Raw genomic sequence first — 19,658 nt, 5'->3', positions numbered from 1 at the left:
TTTTTTTTCTTCCCTTTTGTTAACAGGTATTACTTGATTGGGTAAGCCATACATTGGTTTCATACTACAATAAGAAGCTTGATCTGGAGGATGAAGTTGTTGAGAAGCTCTGGGCATATCTAGACGATGTTATCCGTAGTAGAAGACTACAGAATCTGTTAAAGAGTGGGAAGACGATCAGTCTCAGTTTTTCAATTGCACAGGTAACTAAAACTATGGGTATTTTGTAACATGTTGGATAGCAGTGCCTGTCTTCTACAGTATGTGACCGTTCCTCACAGTGTAGGGTGTTGCATGAAACAAATAATAATAAACGTGATTGTTTTTAGGACCTCTACTACAAACTTTCCTATTTCTGTTCTGCAATACAGTTTGTGTTTGTGCAGAACAAAGACTGAAAATGGCAGAGCGTTCTAATGGTAACCTCCAAGTTAATCTGCCCCTGTCTTTAACTTCTCCAAATTGTCTGAGAAGGAACTAGTTTAAGTGTTTCAATAGGTAAGTAAAGGCTCATTTACGTATGTTATTGTTGCGTATTACTTACTGTTTATATTATCATTCTGCCTGGGAGTCTTAGGAGAGATTTTTCCCTGAACGTGAGGCTCATCAGCGCGTTTGGCATGAGTACTAATGCAGAGTGATATGCTTTTCAGCAGGCCCTGTCTAGGAACTTGCAGCTTCTTATGATGACTCCGAATGAGCTGCCCTTTTGATTTCCCCTTCTCCTCTGAGCTAAGACCCCGCTCACCCCGGCAGACCGCCTTTCTGCACTGCCACATGCACATCTATGCTTCTCTGGGCTATCTCTGTACGTGAATGGGAGATCAAAAGGGGCTTTAACCCATAGTCATCGATACACGTCTTGCACATGTTGTGTTTCTGACGCAGTTCTCCCCGGTTTCTGTTCATCTGAAGAACCCTGCATGAATCTGGGTAGATGTTATTGTGCTGTACTGGAAATAAGAGTCACGTTCCCAGATGAAAGGCTGGCTGCGAAGCAGGAGACTTTTTTTTCTTTGTCAGCTGAAATCCTGTTTTGTCTCACAGCTTTCCCATTTAAAGTAGTGTGTTGCTCACTGAGTTAAACCAATTTTGTAGTGGCACCAGATCATTATTGATCTTAATCATATCAGTATTTTAGTCTCAGATGAAAATGGATGGAGGAGACTTCAGTTACAATTGAACTTTGTTCAAAATTGAACCAGATAGTTTTATTCCGCTGCATGGTTACAGAGATGATAGAATTACTGGATGGCTGTGTTGGCAGTCAAAATGGCTGGAAAAAATGACCTTTTCAGTTGTGCTCTGGTTGGAACTGTCTTTACCTTCAGGAATTGAGTTGCAAACTACAGAAAATTGTTTGGATGAGAGGGGCTGTGCTTCAGAGAAGTTACAGAGAAAGCGTGCAAATTTAAACATGTCTGGCTGATCGGCTACTAGGCTGGAGTACTCTAAAGACAAAACTATTTGGAGATGAGAAAAGGGAGCAGATAAAAGGGGGCTTAAAGGGTAAATGTGTAGGGAAATCAACACAAAGTTTGAGAAAAGAAAGGGACGTGAAAGTTCAATTAAACTTCAGTTCTTTAGAACTGTGAATCTCTCAAAGAGAAAGGACACTCGTTCAGTTTTGAGGTATCAGTACAGGAAACTTTGGGTTTTATTAGAAGGTAACAACGATATTTAGTCATAGACATGCTTGCTTATGGTAGACTTCTTGGATCAAAAGTTGGAAGTTTTTTGTTTGTTTTAATTTGTTTGGAACACAATTTGGGGGACCTTGCAAGAAGGGAGGGAATTTTCCCTCTCCTCCCTTTCTGCAGGATTAATTATTAGGATCAAATATGCCCAGTCTACGCTGTTGTTGGTAATGCTCATACAGAATGAGGGGTTCCCCATATATCCTGTGTTGCAGACAAATGAGGGGACACAGTTTTGGCCAGAGCAGTTTCTGGTTTGAGATCTACAATATGAGAGGTCCAGCAGAGGCTGTTAGCAGGTCTCCGTTCCTTCCTTCTTGCAGCCAGAGCTCCCAGAAGATGACATTGATTCATTATGATGAACTTTGTCTTTGTGTACAAAATTAACTCTTTTTTTTTTTTTTTTTTAACCTTCAGGTCATAAATGAAAGGTTATCAGAGGCCTGTTCGCAAAAAACGCAGCAAAACATTGGCTCAGTGCTGAGTTGCTCCAGTGGCATCCTTTCTACTCCTTCGCTCTCCATCATTTACACAGCAAAGTGTGAGCTCTTGGTTGATCTCCTCAGCAAGCTCGCTGAGCTGGCGTGTCAGCAGCTGGCTTCTGATGACGCTGTGGGCTCCCAGTTGTTCAGCATCCTCCACCTCACTTTTGCTCAGTACCTTCTGATCCAGAGGCAGCAAACCAACCCAAACCGGGTGTTTGGGCAAGTGACAAGTCACTTGCTCCAGCCGTGCCTGCTCCTGAGGCACCTGCTGATGGTGAGGAGCTGGACGCAGGCAGATGACAACCACGTGCGTCAGCACTTAAGCAGGGAAATCCGAAATCAAGTAGAAACGCTGCTGCGGGCTGGGTTATTCCAGCCTGAGCTCTTCTCATCCTACAAAGAGGAGCTGCTGCCGGAACGGGAGCTCCAGGAGAAGAAGAAAGGAGCACTGAAAAGCCTCTTGCTACCAGTAAACACCGTGCAGACCAAGCTGGCCAGTGGCTTTTGTGAACCTGCCATCCATGGAGCGGTTGTGGCTGGTTCGGTGTCCCTGCTGTATAAGCTCTTTCTGGACTCATACTGCAAAGCAGAAAACCACCTCGTGTGTTTCCACATGCTCAGCAGGCTTTATGGCTGCCTCAGGCTCTCCGGCCTACAGCAAGGAGCGAGGGAGGACGCGCTGACCCCTGCAGACTGGAGCACAGAGCTCCTTGCTCTGGAACAGCTTCTGAGCCTGGTGCTGAGTAGCGATATCTATAACGTTGCCAGCGACCGCATCCGGCACAAGGAGGTGCAGTTTGGGTTTTACCGCAAGCTGGCGCAGATGTTGGTGAGTCACTCCCAAGCTTCCATCCCGGCTTGGTTCAGGTGTCTCAAGCTCTTGATATCATTAAACCACCTTATCATAGAGCCGGATCTGGTTGACTTAGTGGCCTCTGCTTGGGTTGATGCGAAGGTCTCTGAGCTACGTACGAAGAAGCCCCAGGAGGCTCTCCTCAGCGCCCTGTTTCAGACATACTCCAAGCTGCGGCAGTTTCCACGGCTCTTTGAAGAGGTGCTGACAGTCATCTGCTGGCCAGCTGTCGATGAACTGAGGCTGCCTGTCTTGTCTGCTGGCTTGACAGTAAAGCTTCGCGAGTGCCTCCTCGAGCTGCCGCCCAACCAGATTCTGGACATTGTGTGTCTCTTAGTGGAGAAGTGCCAGATCCTTGTTCCTGCTGTTGAAGGGTCTGCCGACATGGCCTTGAAGCTGATGTCAGTGAGCTCGGTGCTGCATGCTTTTCTGTTCAACATGGGGAGCCTAGATGATGTCACTCCTGCCCCTGTGGTCCTTCGCACTCAGAGTCTGCTGGCCAAGATGCAGGAGGGAGTAATTCAGCCGCTGATAGAGCTGCTGCAGGCTCCTGGGAGAGAGGAAGAGGAGCCAGACCTTTGGCTAAGAAAGGCCAGCGACTCTGCTCTCCTCCTCATTTACACTTGGATTGAGGTAGACACTTTGTTTGCTATTAGCTGCACTAAATATGTCTCTCCATCAGCTGAAAATGCCGGTGCTGCTGCTACAGCTGCTGCAAAGCTCTGGGACGTTTCGGCTTTCTTCCCTGGTGTGGAAGAGCAGTGTTGGGAGAGAGTCGTGGAACTTGCGAGTAGTTTTGCCTCCACTGGTAAATACTGCTTAGAACAGCTCACGCTTCAGAAAATGAAGATGATTTTAATGCAGACTCAAGGTGATGTACAGGCCTTGCAGCGTGCTGCAGCTTTCATCCTGGAAGCTGGGAGAGCCACCATGAACAGGGGAGAATCTGAACCATGGGATGGAGATATCAGCGCCATAAATGAGCTTGCTTACCCCACAGCACACTGGCACCTTGTCATCTCCAACCTGACTATCCTGTTGCCATATATTTCCCTGAAAGATGTACAGTACATTGCAGATGTGCTTCTGGAGGCGTTAGTATTGACCAGAGCTCAGGAAGCTGCTGCAGACCAGGAGCCTTCCATCAGCATTGGAAAGGTCTGTCTCAGTTTCATGCACAGTCCCTTTCTCCCAGAGATGAAGGTTCTGCATTGTGCTTTTCTGACCAGCCTTATTCATCAATTCACTCGGGTACTGCCCTCTGCTGCTAGGGATTCAGTAGATCTGCCACTTCAGCAGCTGTCTGCAGGTAGTATCTCTTGGCATGAAGAAATCCTGGCTTCTTCCAACCCGGTTGATGTGGTGGAAGCACCACCGGGAAACAAACAGCCGAAGGATGAGCTCAGCTTGTCGTGGAAAACCCTGGAGAAAGTTGCCCAGTGTATCTTACAGTTAGCAAAAAATGGTTCCCCTGTCATCCTGAAGGAAAGCCAGCTAGAAAGCTGCCTGCGTTTGCTAGAAATTACTTCTCTTCTGAAACTAGACAGTCTTCTTCCCTCTGACTGCGTCCGGTGTTTTCTGGTGCTGCTGTCCCTGGTAGCCAATACCAGGGCCAGCGTCTCCTGCAGCAAGCTGCTATCACTGAAGTTTTTACGTACCTGCTTCCACCTCCTGAGGTGCCTGCAAGCTGGCAGGAATGCCAACTCTGTTTTTAAGGTTTTTCATGCCAGCGATGTTCTTGAAGCTGTCATAACCTCCCAGCTTACAGCTAGCAAATTCTTCACTGATGCTTTGATAGATCCTGTTTGGGCAGAGTATCTCCAGGAAGTCCAAGCCTCTTTGGAGCACTTTCTTCAGATGATTGTTGAAAGAAGGCAAAGTATGAAGCTTAACTTGGAAAAATTCATGTCTTTCCTCGTGAGCTGCAAGCCAGGTGCTGGTGGGGCCAAAAGCAAATGCTGTAAAAATTGGAATCCTGCAGCTGAGCAATTACTGCTCGTGTCATTCACCACTCTGTGTCGTGTCCTCACGCTCTACCTTCAGCAGCAGCCAGAAAAGAAGCTGCAGTCTACAGACATACTGTCTGCTTTGCTGGAGCCAGTAGTCCAGCAGCTGGGAAGAACTGTTGAACACGGTCTTCAGAGTAACACCCAAAACCAGCCGTTGCCTGTAGCGTTTATACCATCTGTCGCAACTCTTCTCAAGGCAGATGTGAGCCATGCTGTCAGAAAAGGCTGGCAGAAGAATCCCGAGGAGCCCAGTGGGTTTTTGGAGCCATCCCGTGTTAAACTGTACCAAGAGTTTTACACTCAGATACTGAGAGAGCTGCCCTCTGCAGGAGGTCACTTGCAGTTCCTTCAGTCTGCGTTGCAGTTCCTGACAGTCTTCTGCTCCGTACCGGAGCTGTGCCCTGGGAAAGAAACTGCAGTCACAGTTGTTTTCGCTATAAACAAGCTTCTCGCTGGTATGAAAACTCCCCTTCTTCACTTCCTTTCCTAATTTTGCAGGGTAGAATATACAGCTTTTTAAAAATTCTGTGTCTATTTACTTGTGTTAAAGCAGTAAGCTGTCCTTTTTTAAATGCATAACAAGAAAAATTTCAAGGAGGCAATGTTGTGGTACCTGGACCACAGCGGCCATCTAATCTGGTAAGGATCTTCTGGATGTTGTAAGCATCCATGGCTTCTGCATCTTTCAGTTCTTTATTGCACGTTGCACTAAAGAGGAGGATAACTTTTGCTTGTTTATTTTAGAAATCTTCAAACAGTACTGGCTTACCAGGAGATATACCGGAATTTTAAGGTTGCTGAACATCAGTAATTCTGATAAAGTCTGTGGGAGTTTGGCAAATCAGACCCTTTATCCCCATCAAATAAAGAGCCAGGGCTAGAAATGGCAGGAAAATCTGTTCTTGCTAGTTGTGAGATCTAACAACTCCTCTTTATTGTCTTGTTCAGAGTGCAAGATGAACTAAATGCTGCCAGTGAGGTACAGTAGTGAGGTACCATTCTCTTTGACTTCTCTGAACAATTGGAATTTGTCTAACGATGCTAACATGCTGTAGTACAGTGGTCTCCCAACTTTTTGGTTGTGCACATCTATCAGTAGAAAAAGAAGATAATTTTCAGCATGCACCCACAATATGTATTTAAGTCATATGCATGTGCTACTGTACTTATATATTATGTACATTATAAAACACAAAAATAGTTAAAAAAGCTTGGGAGAAAGATGGAATCAACTCTACTTTTAAATTGTATTAATTATTGGAGCAACCTGTATTTTCGTCTTTGTCTCTTGCCTGTGTTTTGATGGCTCAGTACAGAGCTCTGCCAGGGCAGGGATTTCACACCAGGACTAGGGACCATGAGGAGGTGTCAATTGCTGTAATCCTTCTGCTGACTTCTCTCTTTTTTCTGCTGACTGCTCTCTCTCATCCTGTGCCTAACTTTACTGAAGATTGATAAAGTGTTCTAGCCTGGAGAGATAATTAATCACTGTAAAAGCTGGAAGAATCTTTAATAAATGTGTAAAGCATTAAGTAAGTTGAAATACAGATTCCTGATGAAGAAGGCGTTTTCAGCATTGACACAAATCCAGTGGATACTTGTAGAACTAAGAAGCCTTTCCATGCTGCTGAGGGCTTTTTATTGGTATGATGACTGCTCTGTAAACTCCAGGGTAGTAAATTCCTGAAAACAGTAATGCATTGCACTTGTGTGTGTGTGTTTGTGTGTGAAGGGAATTCATGGGGTTCTCTGTGCCTTCAAGTGGTGAAAAGGCACTCACAGAGCTGTTTAAAGGTTTGGTTTGCTCTGTTCTTACCTGTGGAGGTCCCTGTCTTGGGGAATTGGTTGAGCCATGCTTGTGTCTCTTGAATTTGCAGGTCCTGCGATCACAATCCAGGTGATTAAAAGCATAGAGCCAGAGCTGACGGAGGTGCTTGTCCAGCTGCTGGGAAGCTGCTCTGCCGAAGAGTTTTATGCCATAATGAGGCTGGTGCTGCAGGGACTTGAGATGAAGACCATTTGGCAACAGAAGGCTAAAGTAAGGAGTGAGCTCGGTTTATTGTCAAGTTCTTTCTTCAGTTTTCTCTAACTTGAAAAAATGTGTTAGCTGAATGACATCTGCTTAAATATTTTTTCCTCTTTCTGCTTTGTGGTTGGGTCAAGTTAATTTACATGGTTAAGGGCTTGGTAAGTGTGTTGTGTAGTGTTCTGGACATAAACTGAGAGAGGTGGAAAGGTCATGAAAATTTCCTGGAAAATCTTTCCATCTAGTTTAAGGACTCAACAGCCTTAATTCCATGTATTGTCAGCAGAAATCGTGTCTGTGATGTTATATGCAATGCTGATTTTTTTTTTAACTTGCTGATCAGAGCTCTTGCACAGCAGACACTAGCAGTCAGTGAGGTTAACCACTGTTTGTCTATGGCTTTTTAACAGGGCTACAGGCATGCCATTCTTAAATATGTTAGTAGTTTTATATAAAACCAAAACTGTGCCCATGCTTTCAGCATTTGTCTCTGTAATGACTTTTACTCTGTAATAACAAGATACTGCTCAGTAGCTTTTTAAATGCTATGCCTTTCTCCAGAGAATCTCAAGCAGCAGTGGTAACACATGGAACACTTGAGGCTAAAAAGCCAGCTGCTCCCTTCATAGAAGGCCCAGTGACTTGAGATCAAGACGAATTAAACTCAGGGGTTTATCTGATTTGGTCTTATTTATCAGAAATAGACATGAATATGCCATGTCGATTCTTGATACCTTTTTTTGAAAGTGTATCTGGAATTCGTGTGTATGCCTATAAGTCCAGCCACCTGAGTTTAGCTACCGTAAGCACTGGAATATGTACGCATGCACTCTGGGGTTGATATACACTGATAAACTGATTAACTTCTTTAATCAGTCTGGCTTAACAGTCAGAATTATTTTTTAAACAAAACCAAACCCATCTTGCTGCTAAATGCAGCATTCTTAGTGTACCACTATCCCTATACGCCCCCCTGCTTCCCTCTCTTATGTAGTGGCAGTTAAAAAAGGCTTTCCTTTCTTAAAAATCACTTCAAACCTTTTTGTACAGTAAGTTGACTTTTAAATAAATGTAGTATTAGTACATTTGGGCCAGCGCTGCCCTCAGCACACCGAATTTCGTTGAGCTGCTGATTACATCACAATTTCTAAAGAGATGTGTTGGTAGGAGGGCTTTCATGTATCAAGGCTCTGCTAATGCTCAAAACTGTCACTGCCCTTGAAAGGGCTCTTTTGTGCTTGAGAGGAGCCAGTGCGTCTTGTACCTGTGACTGACTGTCAATCTGCCTTCTGCAGGAAGTATTGTCAGCTATTATGCTAATCAAATTGGTGCTCAGCTGCCCATTAAGTGGAGACAAAGAGAAAGCTTTCTGGTTTGCCAGCCCGCAGATAATCACAGCTTTAGCTGTAAGTATCTATTTATTGTAACTTCATTACCTATCCCTTTTATTTGTTGGAGTCTGTAGTGATTGCATCTGTAACACGCACAGAGGAATACTGGAGCAAAGCAACTGTGAATGCTAGACAAACCCATATCAGATTCACAGGCACTGTCTTGTGTAGATCCTTCCTCTCCTCCTTCTTGAAGGGAGTCTCCCCCTGTGGGTGCAATGTGTAGGTCAGACATTTCTTATCAGTAATTTTCTGGGGCTGGACTGTGTAATCTGGAGTTTGGGAGAGGCTTGTTAGGCTGCAGATAACGTCTGGGTCTCCTGTCCTCCTCCTTCCTGTCCAAAAGAGAAGGAAACTGTCAGTCATGTGTTACAGCAGAAACTAACGGCAGCAAAACAAAGAAAAAAGTGCTTGTATTAAAAAATCACTGATTTCGGAATAGGAAAGTTAATTGGCAGTAACCAAATCCAGATTTTGTGTCCTTGATTGTGCAGCAGACAAACCTAGTGATGTAGGTTATTCTTCTGTCTTGGTGATGGTGTCTCTAGACCAGGATTTTTTAGATGTTGGCTCTGCAGCACCGAGAAATTGAGCTTGTAATTTCTGCCCTTTTTGTTAGAGCTGCATGCTTGGGCAAGAGAGAACTGGACTAGTGCACTCGTGGGGAGGTGCAAAGAGGTGCTGGTTGCTGTAGCCTTTCCACCTTGTCGGGGGACTGGGGAACACTTACAGTTCCACACTCGGAGCAGTGCCTGCTTGAAATGCATCATGTGCATCCTCTGCCCCGAGTGTAGTTATAGCAAAACTGCCAAAATGAAGGAGTCTTCCTGCAGTCCAGCTTGCACCAGTCTTGTCCTATTGACTCAAGTCAGAGCATTATGGTCTCTGGTGTTTGAATGCTTGCAACAGGTGGCTAATGCACTCCTTCTCTGTTTCCTGTCTTTGTGTAGATGCAAACCAAAGAGGCCTGCCAGGACCAGTCACTGACTGCCACCATAGTTGTGCCTATTCTGGAGGCTGCAGCAGCTCTGCTAAGACAAGGAGAAGGGGTTCTCTTGAATCCGCACCACATTGCATTGGCATTCAACATTCTCCTCACCGTCCCTCTGGATCATCTGAAGGCAGAAGACTATGGCAGTGTCTTTCTGGGAGTCCATGAAGTGCTGTTCTCTGTCGTGCAGTGTCATCCGAAGGTATATCTCCAGGGTGGTAAGAGAAGGGGAAAAAGGTCAAAAGAACCAAGACAGAAGCTGGTGATGAGAAACTTCTAAAGAGTGGTTTTGATATAATTTGCACTTTTAGTATGTAAGTGCTTTGTACAGCTTGTCCTTTAAAAACTTCAGAGTCACATCATATTAGTTGCTCTCCTGCTTTGTTAGTCTCTGGCAGCAGATTGCTTATAAATCTGACACTAGATTAGAATAAAACATCCATACAGTTTGACTTCTGGAAGCAAAAATGGGTCAGGATCTAGCAAACTGGTCTCACAGGAGATCAAGATTCTGCAGGCCTTTGAAAATGGGGCTTAGGCATGTTAGAAGTTGGTGACCTTCAGACTTTGTACCATCTGGGTGTTCTTGTCAGCCTGCTGGCATGGGAAAGTGAAGGCATGCCAGGACTTGCACAGGGTCAGGGTGCTCGTGCAAAGAAGAGGCAGATAGGGGTGGAAGCAAAAAGGAAACGTGACGTTTACATGTTATTTATATTTGAATATGCTCAGGAGTGTAGTCTTCTTCAGGATTCTTGTATTCTAGATTCTGTACAGATGCAGAATGAAAAGATAGTCTTTGCTCCTCACACCCGTATAAGCTTTATAGTTTCCTTCACAGGAATTGATTTCCCCCTGACTATGGGGGGGATGTAGTATATATGTAGTATACATCTGCCCTCTCCACTGCCTTTACTATATAATCTCAGGTGTTTTTATTTCATGTCTTTGCAGGTAATGTTGAAAGCTGCACCATCTTTTCTGAACAGTTTTCATCGCCTGGTTGCTTCTGTCATGCATGAAGGACGTCAGAGAGGAGACAGAGGTACTGTATCTTCCATTTTCACACTGTATATACACATAATAATTTTGTGTGTTTTGCAAGAGGAGTTGCAGAAGAAGGCAGTCTGACACCAAAAGGAAAGTCCTCAAAACCTAGCTGTGGCATGGAAACCATTAGTCCCGTCTGTCCTGTTTGTAAATTTGATGATGAGCCTTGCAGCGTCTTAGGTTTAGGAAGGTAACTGGGGCTTCTTTGGAGCTGCATCCAGACAACACTGCTTTTGGGGGAGTAAGGTATTCTTCGCTAACTGGCTGGCAGGTGGTCAGGAACCAGTCAGGCTTGCTGTGTCCAATTTCAGCTCTTCCTATCTACTTTTGCTCCCGAAAGTGTTGTAGACATTTATAGCAGGGTGGCTGTGAGCTCTGCTGATACATGCTAGCACACCTGAGTGATAGCCCCAAATTGGTCTTGCTGAATGGAGATTCTGGAGCTTCTTGAGACTGAAACCATTTACTTCAGACCTGAATATTCTCTAGTCTTTGCTAAGCATAAAGCCAAGACATTACATATCTTAAGCATATATTGGGATTAGGTGATATATCTGTGTGGTCAAGGATTTCAATTTATTGGCTTAAGTATCTCAAAAAAAAAAAAAAAAAAGGGAAAGAAAGAAAGGACTCTGCTGGAAGTTGTTAAAGAATTTGCATTGGCCTTAGAGCATGAATGTTAAAGTAGCTAAGTGAAGGATGTTCAAAGTGATTTATTTTTGTGCTGGTCTGGACACAAATACCCTGTCATCACCAGTGCTAATGTTTTGAAACAATTTGACTCGATGGCCTGCGACTGATTGTGTCCCAGCTCTTTACTGATGTCCTACAACTTATTCCATGTTCAGTTTTATCTTGGCCGATTTGTGTTGCCCCCAGCTGCGGGCAAATGTAAATGTATATATGCGTCATGGGAGAATATACTAACAATAGCTGAGGGGTAAAAGAGAAAGTATGCTAAATTGGTACCAAACTGAGAATTTGCTATCTTCTGTAGTGTGTTTATGCAAGACAGTGGTCTCAGAAAACATATCAGTACGTGGCATTCTCAAACTTAAAAACACATTGTTTATCTTTGTAGAATTGTTTTATTTGCATAAAAGATAACATGAAAGTGACTTCTGGATTTCCCTTCTTGTTTGTGTTGGTTCTCCTCATTCACTGCTTACTGAAAGAGTGAATTCTCAAGTCCTCTCTCCAGTCCTGCTTTTAATGTCTCCAATGATGTGGCTTCTACTCTTGTACTGCACGTAGTAAATGTCATTAGAAAGCTATTTTATTATGCTGTTTCTAAGATATGTCTTCTGATTTTCTGTCAGGTAGAGGATATGATTTTCCAGTTTCCTTGGTTTCACCTCCACAGTGCTAGCTGGGACTGAATTATGGCAGGGACCGTAGCTGCTGCTTTCAACTCTTCAGCATATCTAACAAATACTTTTAGCATTGCAGTGTGTGTGAAGTTGGAATTAGTGTGCTCTTACAAACTAGCCATTGTAAGAGATGTGTATGGTGTGTTGTGAGGGTGGGAGGGGGCCTCTCAGCTGTGGCTTGATAAGAAAAGAAGATAAAAAGGATAAGCTGATGTTGGTTTCATGTAGTTAAAGAATCGTGGAAGATTGTCTAATTTTTTTTTAGTAGTATTTTTAGGCCTCAAATACCAGACTGCAACTTGCTTTCTGTTTTAGGCAACACAGATGACTTTGAAGTTATACTGAAGTGTGCACACCTAGTGGAACGGATGTATAGTCACATTGCTGCAAAAACAGAGGAGTTCACTGTGTTTTCTGCTTTCATTGTGGCTCAGTACGTGACTGAATTGCAGAAGGTAATATATATTCTCATCTCTTTTGAAAGCGCCATGGTATTGGCATGTGCCTTATGGGAATACAGTTTTGATCCAAATTCCTGAGAATCTATCTTACCCAGCTCCTAAAAACTTTGTAAAGGGGTGGGCAGTGGGTTGGTTTTTTTTGTGTGTGTGTTAGGTAAAACAATGCAATACCTATTTACTGAACTTCTGCTTTTTCTATCATGTTTTGAGTCTTGTTTTTTTCTTCATGAGGTAGTTCAGGTTCTTCTTCCAGGTAGTGTCAGTTGTCCAGGCCTGATGTCTGTTAGAGCCCCATCTAGGCAAAGTAATGAAGGAAAATCCTTCATGAAACTATCTTTTAGTTGAGTTAAATGAATGAGTGAAAGGAAAAAAATTATCTAGCTGGGGAATTGTTAGCTCTTCAGTAATTCTCCTTCCATACCAAAGGTATCGTTGGTATCCTTACTAACAGCTATTCCTGCTATTACTGATGCCAGAGCCTGTCAGTAGCTTCTCACATCCAGACTTAAATTCTACTTGTCGTTCTCTCCAACCTAATGGTTTAAAATTTCACAAGGATTTGAATGCTGCCTGCATTGTCAGCACCTGCAAACTGATTATTTGTGGCTCAGGCCTGGACATGGGCCAAAAATACAGAAAGTAATTGTAGTCTTCTTTAGGCCTTCCACAAAAATATCCTAACTGGTTCTATGTTTCTAAAAGATTATGTTAAGCAGTGTAAATAATCATGAAGACTGTTATGAAGCTTAAACTCAGCTGCCTTCTCTGTTGCCTGCCTGGCTTTTTTCAGAGGTTTGGGACTAAAACAATAGGATATGTCAGTTACTTACTGTTCCTGGTGAGGTGATTATTAGAATGGAGGGGACCTACAAAATAGGGTCCAACTGCCTGACACTTCAGGTCTAACCAAAAGTTAAAGCATATTATTAAGGGCATTACCTGGATGCCTCTTGAAAATTGACAGGCATGGGGCATCAGCCACTCACAAAAAAGCCTTCTCCAGTGTAAAGCCTATTCCTAATATCTAGTCTGAACCTCACCTGAAAGCTGTTTTCTAGTCTGAACCTCACCTACTTCTGAAAGTTGGTTTTGTCATAAAACAAAATATGGTCAAAGGACCTACACAGGAGAACCACTTTTTAGGAATAAAATAGCAAGATGGGTGCCATCAGATCCCAGTGGATGTGATCAGTAACAGCTGTCTCCACCGACTAACAACAAAGAAACACAAGCTTTCTTAGGTGCTGTGGGTTTTTGGAGAATGCATATTCCAAGTTACAGTCTGATTGTAGGTCTTCTCTGCCAAGTGACCTGGAAGAAGAATGATTTCAAATGGGGCCCTGAACAGCCACAAGCCTATGAGCAAATTAAACCAGGCAATTCATGCACTAGCCCTTGAGCCAGTCTGGACAGGACAAGATGTAAAAAATGTGCTTTGCACCACAGCCAAGGAGCATGGCCCCACCTGGAGCCTCTGGCAGACAGCACCTGGAGAGAACAGAACAGAACATCCCATAATGGAAGGGATTCCCAAGGCTCATCAGGTCCGACCCTTGGTTCCACCCAGGACTACCTAAAAATTAAACCGTATGTCTGAGAGCATTGTCCAAACGCTTCTTGAACTCCAGCAGGCTTGGTGCCATGACTGCTGTCCCGGGTAGCCTGTTTCAGTGCCACAGTATACGTAGTAACCCAGCAAAACTAGGGATACATTAAGACTACTACTGCTCTATTTAATTTGCGGAACTTCTCTGAAGTCTGTTCATCACTGAATATAGAGCCCTTCCTCAAATGGGGCCTGGCTTGAATTGTCAAATGACCTTTTGAGTTAAGTTGACTTTTTCAAGTCAAAAGGAGACTTATTCAGTGTTAAGACTGAGTACAAAGTCTCACAAGATTTTAGGAAAATTTTGTGTAATGCTTTCGCGGATAAATGGAAAGTGATGGATGATAGTTGAAACCGCAGATAGGTAATGTATGCATGGAGCATTTGAGCGTGGAAAGGTGAATTTGTGTAGTGAGCCATGAGAAGCTGTAACAAAGGGGTGTTTTCTGTCTCTGACAGAATAGATGGATCACAAGGAGGTGGTGATTTATTTCACCATTAGACTGGTGAGAGTTGGTGGGTATCAGAGGAAGGGGAGGACTCAGCATGCCGGTCTTGAGGGGGGCACATATCTTTTACATTGCTCTGCAGATGCAGAGAAAAACTCTAGCTATTTATCTCTTCCAAGTCCAGGTCAGTGACTTTCTGCCTACAGTCCAAAGACCTTGTGTGTCTGTGAAAGATCCCTGAGAAAAACATGCTGTTGATAAATTTAAATCTTCATGTAGGCATCTGCACGCTTACTGGAACTCTTTTTAAGGGTCTGCAGACTAAAACCAATGAAAGCCATTGGCCTAAACAGTTATTTGCTCCTAATGTAGTTGCATAATAGTTCCCTCAGTGCTTCCTTTTTATACTAGGAAATAAATATACTTGTGAATTGTTTTGTGATAACCTAGAAAGATTTCTTGCTGAAGTGGGTGGCATCTCTGGCTTCTTTCATACTCTTGACAGCGCTCTTCCCTTGTTGTGTATGAGCTGTTGCTTGATTCAGCAATAGTGAAATACCTCTTCACACACTTAATGTCGCACATCAAGAGCTCTGTAATGCTTGACAAATTGGTTGTGCTAACTATATAGACCATAAAACACTTACAAGCATAATTAAGTGCCAGCTAGTAGTGGCAGCTGTTTAAATCTTTGCTTTTGCTTCCCATAGTGTTATTGGAGGGTGTTTATAGGAAACTGCACTGCAAAGCAGGAATGGCCCAAATAAGGCACGGGTGCAGGCTGGTTTGCAATGTGAAGGATGTAATTCCATTAACTGTAGCTCTGAGGTATCTGCTTGTCCCAAGTGGGCCATCTAATCCGTATTGTCAGTAGCTGTGCGTTTCCCTCTCCTTATTCCCTGCAATTCCTTCTCTGCACTGTGGAGGGAGAAGCAAGCCCAGTGCATTCACTGGGAGCTGTGATGCTCAGCTGTTCTGTTACTTTAGTGCATGGCAGGGAGAAATAACAGGTTTTGCAAACCTTCTAATAGATCAGCTGACAAACTTTTGGACAAGCAAACTCTTCAGGGTCACAGATCAAAAGAAAGGCTTATGTGCTTTAATGCCTGTTGTATGTTCTTCCAAGCTATGTTAGCAGCCCTAATAAAATACATTATCTCTTTTGTGTTTAGGGCAGAAAGAGAGCAGGAGCTTGTCACAGTGATTAGGAGTGCACTTCATTAGTGGAAAGTTTATTAGTTGCCTCAGGAAGAAAGAACTCTGAATTTTAATGGCAGCCTTTTATGTAATTTTCATCAGGCCTGGAGTGCAGAGGCTTAGGTCTGGAGGCATAAAGCTAATTTTGGGATTCAGCGAAGATAAGATGTGGTTCTGCAGCAAAAATAATGTGATTATGCCAGAGGCCAGCGCTGCCTAAGGCAGTGAAGCATTTAGCAAGTGATTTGTGTGCACATGACAAATTCCAGTTTACGTGGAGCACCAGAGGACTCCAGGGTTGTCCACCACCTCCAGTGGCCTGGTTAACTAGCCTGGTTAGTGGCTGGTTAGCAGGCTGTGGGGTTGAGCAGGGGTAATGGCAGGAGCAAGGGCACTGAGTCAGGGGTCCTTGCTTGTATTCCCAGTTCTACTGTCAACTTTCTGCGTGACTTCAGGTGAGGTACTCGATTTCCAATGTTAGCTCAAGGAAACGCATGTCTCCTGAGCTTTTAGAAAGCTCCTTTTATTAAACCTTACACGTTCGAATCCTCAGATACAGATTGTTAGATAAATATCAAGTTGTTAAGTGATTGATTACCCAATGTGAACGATAGACTAGCTTAAAGTCAGTGCTTGTTTGAAACTGGGACTTCATAGCATACAGCTAAAGAGATGTACAGAATCTATAGAAATGTGTAATCCAGGTCAAATATTTTAGTTACAGTTTTCCTGCTGAGGACTTTTCAGGTGGTTCCAAAGATGATCAGTGTCTTTGTCTCTGGCAGCAGTGTGTAGTAGCACTCACATGCATTTTATTGCAAGGAGCATGCTTGTTCTGCAAAATATATTTGCAAAAATCAGGAAAATATTACACAAGATGACATGTTAGATTTTATCTAATGGGCTGTTCCAGGTGGTCTGATGCATTGAATAACATATTGTCAGCACTTTTAATGTACACTGGCCACGGAAAGGGTGTTTTCATGCTTTTTTTGTCTTCAAGTTTAATGCAGTTTTGTTCTTCTTGTAGGTGACTTTGCACCCAGCTGTGAAGAAACATCTCACAGAGGGGATATATCACATCCTTGACCTTTGCATTGAACGGGACGTCAAGTTCTTAAGTGCGTCACTACCAGCAGGTGTAAGGGAGGTCTTTAAGGATCTGTACAATGATTACAACCGCTACCACAAAGCAAAAAAACAGGGGGAGGAAAAATATACTGCGTGATGAATTCTGCCTCGTGCTGCGTGGTCAGTTACGAGTTGATCCAGCAGTGCTCAGAAGACCCTCAGTTCTGTTTGGTTTGGGATGACGAGTCAGATCAAATCTGAAGAGGGTCCTAAACACGGGTTGCATTTTTCTCTATACAACCAACCTTCCTAATGGGGAAAAGGGGGCAGGGGAGGGAGGATTGTCCTGCTCTGTGCCACGAATGGCAGAACTGCTGCACCTGTGCAGCCCGCAAGCGAGCCTGCTGGGAGCTCGCTGCAGTCTTAGCAGCAGATGTTGGGTTTCAGGCTTTGGCACATCATGGTGCTTTCTGTGGAAGCAATAGCCTAGTGTAAAAGCCTCTGAGGGTTATAACTCACTCACATGGCAAGCAGAATTAAAGCAATTAGATGCATATTTTTATATGGTGTTACTTCGTATTTGTTACTGAGGAACTTTGTGAATATCACACAGCTGTGTGGTAGGCTACTGCTGCGGTACTGTGGAAATACAGTAAAAAATTTTGAGAACTTTTATATTTTTACTTGGTTGTTTTTGCTGCTGAATCCAACCCCGAGCAGCCCGATCTGACCTACTGAGTTTCCTTCTCAACTGACTTATCTTGTGATCCTACTGATAATCAAAAAGACTGATTACTTAAAGCTCTGGTCGATTTACTGTCATTAAGCAATTACACTTAGTTATGTGAGCTCTGGTAGTTCTCACTGTGCATTTTTAGCCTGTGATAAATGCTAGGTACCAAGGCCTATCTGAGACCAATTTGGTTTAAGCTGAGCCTTGTTGCTTTCCTTTCACTCTAGGTTAAGAGCAAGCCCTGGACTTACTGCAGCCCAGCTGACAGTAATAAGCTGTGGTGAATTAACCACACTTGAGCCTGTAGGAAGCTTTATCAAATAACTGTCTTTCATTAGCCAAACTACTGAAGCTTATTGTGCTGAAAATAGTAGAGACTAAAGATCCAAACTTTTTCATAAGTGGTGAAACAGTCCTCACATGTGCACACAGTAGCTAGGCCTCATTATTCTCGCGTGATTATCTGCTTTAAAGTATAGGTAGAGGATGGGTAGAGGAAGACTGGAACGTACTGTGTCGGGCTGGGATGGAGTTAACTTTCTTCATAGCAGCTCTTTTGGTGGTGGCCTTTGCATTTGTGGTTAAAAGTTGGTAACATGCCAGTGTTTCAGCTGTTACTGAATGGTTTTTGCACAGCATCCAGGCTTTTTCTCCAAGCTTCTTGTTGGGGACATGAGGAGTGTCATCACCAGTCCAGAGGATGAAGTTTGGCTGCCACAGGAGGCTCCACATGGCAAAGATGGAGAAAGCAAGCAGGGCTGTGGGGCAGCTGGACCTGGGTGCCTAAAGTGAAGCCTTGGTGCTCCTCCTGCTCTGCCCGCTGGCTGCAGCCCTGGCTGGGTGCTCCTGGCGCATCACAAACCTCTGCTGGGACCCTGGCTGCAAAGCAGAGGCAGGGCCCTGGTGGGTGGCCCCCTTGGGTGGCTCCAAGCGGTGCCTGGGGCAGCTTCCTGGTGCCTGCCACTGTTGGCTTGTCCTGTGCCACTTCTGTATTTTATTTCCAAGCTGAAACACTGCTGTGGGTCAGAACTGGAAGAGGAGTTCCTGCTGCATCGCGCCCCCGGGGCTGTGGGACAGTGAGGTACGTGGTTGGTTTCAGAAGGGAAATGTGCGTGAGCTGGGTGCAGCTAACTGGGCACAGGGGGAGGAGGGCTCTGTGCCGAAGGCTGCTGATATGCTAGTAAAAGGAGGGTTATGGACAGTGGGAGAAGATCTGGAAAGAGTAGTGAAAAAAGAGCTAGGTTTAAAGCGTGGGAGGAAGGAAGTGAGGTAGCAGCTCTGGCTTGTAAGTGTCAGGGCTCCCCCGATGTAGCCATATGGTTGCAAGCCACACATGCAGCTCAAAAGCTCCCGAGTGTAGACCACAGCGTAAATAACGTCTTACTCATCACTTTACGAGAGGTGAAGTGCTGGTATCAATTTTGTTTCATCAGTATTAACTCCTTAATTTTTCTCAGTTTTAACGCAGCTCGGAAATGAAAACGTGTAAGTGCCTTTTATGGACAGCAGTGGTGGAAGGAACAAACTCTTGCTATAAAAAGGACACAGAGCTTGAATGAATGCGAAATTGAAACTCTGCCACAAGTAAACCTTTATTTCAAGCATGCTATGCAACCGCTGCTTATCCCTTAGCGCTCTCCCTTCTCCGGACTAACCACCCCAATTCTCAAGCACAAAGCCGCGCTTCAGCGTGGAAGGTACAAAGGGGTTAATAAATAAGGCTGCATTTCACTTGCTAATCCTAGGTCTTTGTCCGAGAGCTGCTCTGGGCTTTTTAGCGAGCATAAATTAAATCCCTGGCAGAGGACCACCTGCTGAGAAAGCGGGCTTTGTTCTGTGCGGCGCGTTCCCGCCGGGCTGCGGCGTTCCGCTCCCGTCGCAGTCGCACGGTGGAGCCGTCCTGCAGAGCTACAGGGGCAGCTCCCAGTTTCGGGGCCCTCTTGCTGCCCGGCTGGGTTGGCAGACAGCTCTGAGCGCCAGGCGGGCAGGGGGCTTGGCAGAAGCCCTGTCTCACCACTAAAGGTCAGGATCGCCACCTGCCTCCCGGCTGAGCTTCAGTTGCGTGGTCCTTAGGGGCTTCTGGGACCTCATCTTGGCCAGACCTCCAGCTGGTGACGCAGTGCATCCCTTCCGAGGGCTTCTCTCTGTGCTGCCATGCCGGCAGAAATGCCTCATATAGGTATTGCTCACAGTCTGAGGTTTTTAGGGTCCCGACGGCTGCGCCCCAGGCTCAGCCTGTGACGTGGGGTTGCTGGTTTTATTTAGGTCTGGG

General features: G+C 44.5%; 1 protein-coding gene across 3 annotated transcripts in view; it reads left to right on the top strand.

Moving 5' to 3' along the window:
- The window catches only part of URB2 (URB2 ribosome biogenesis homolog), a 73,287-nt gene that overhangs the window by 1,274 nt on the left and 52,355 nt on the right, over nt 1-19,658 (top strand). For 2 of the 3 annotated variants that reach the window (XM_083831074.1, XM_083831075.1), the window contains exons 2-8: nt 27-203; nt 2,115-5,499; nt 6,922-7,082; nt 8,366-8,476; nt 9,412-9,654; nt 10,404-10,494; nt 12,185-12,324. In XM_083831074.1, the coding sequence (XP_083687200.1) occupies nt 27-203; nt 2,115-5,499; nt 6,922-7,082; nt 8,366-8,476; nt 9,412-9,654; nt 10,404-10,494; nt 12,185-12,324 (4,308 nt within the window). Of the gene's footprint in view, nt 1-26; nt 204-2,114; nt 5,500-6,921; nt 7,083-8,365; nt 8,477-9,411; nt 9,655-10,403; nt 10,495-12,184; nt 12,325-16,612; nt 17,327-19,658 lie in introns of those variants that run through there. The other variant, XM_083831073.1, reaches the window with a different exon arrangement.

Source organism: Anser anser, assembly GCF_964211835.1.
Source record: "Anser anser genome assembly, chromosome: 3".
Classification (NCBI taxonomy): Eukaryota; Metazoa; Chordata; class Aves; order Anseriformes; family Anatidae; genus Anser; species Anser anser.
The sequence above is the reverse complement of the archived record's forward strand: the minus strand, read 5'-3'. Positions and strand labels throughout refer to the sequence as shown.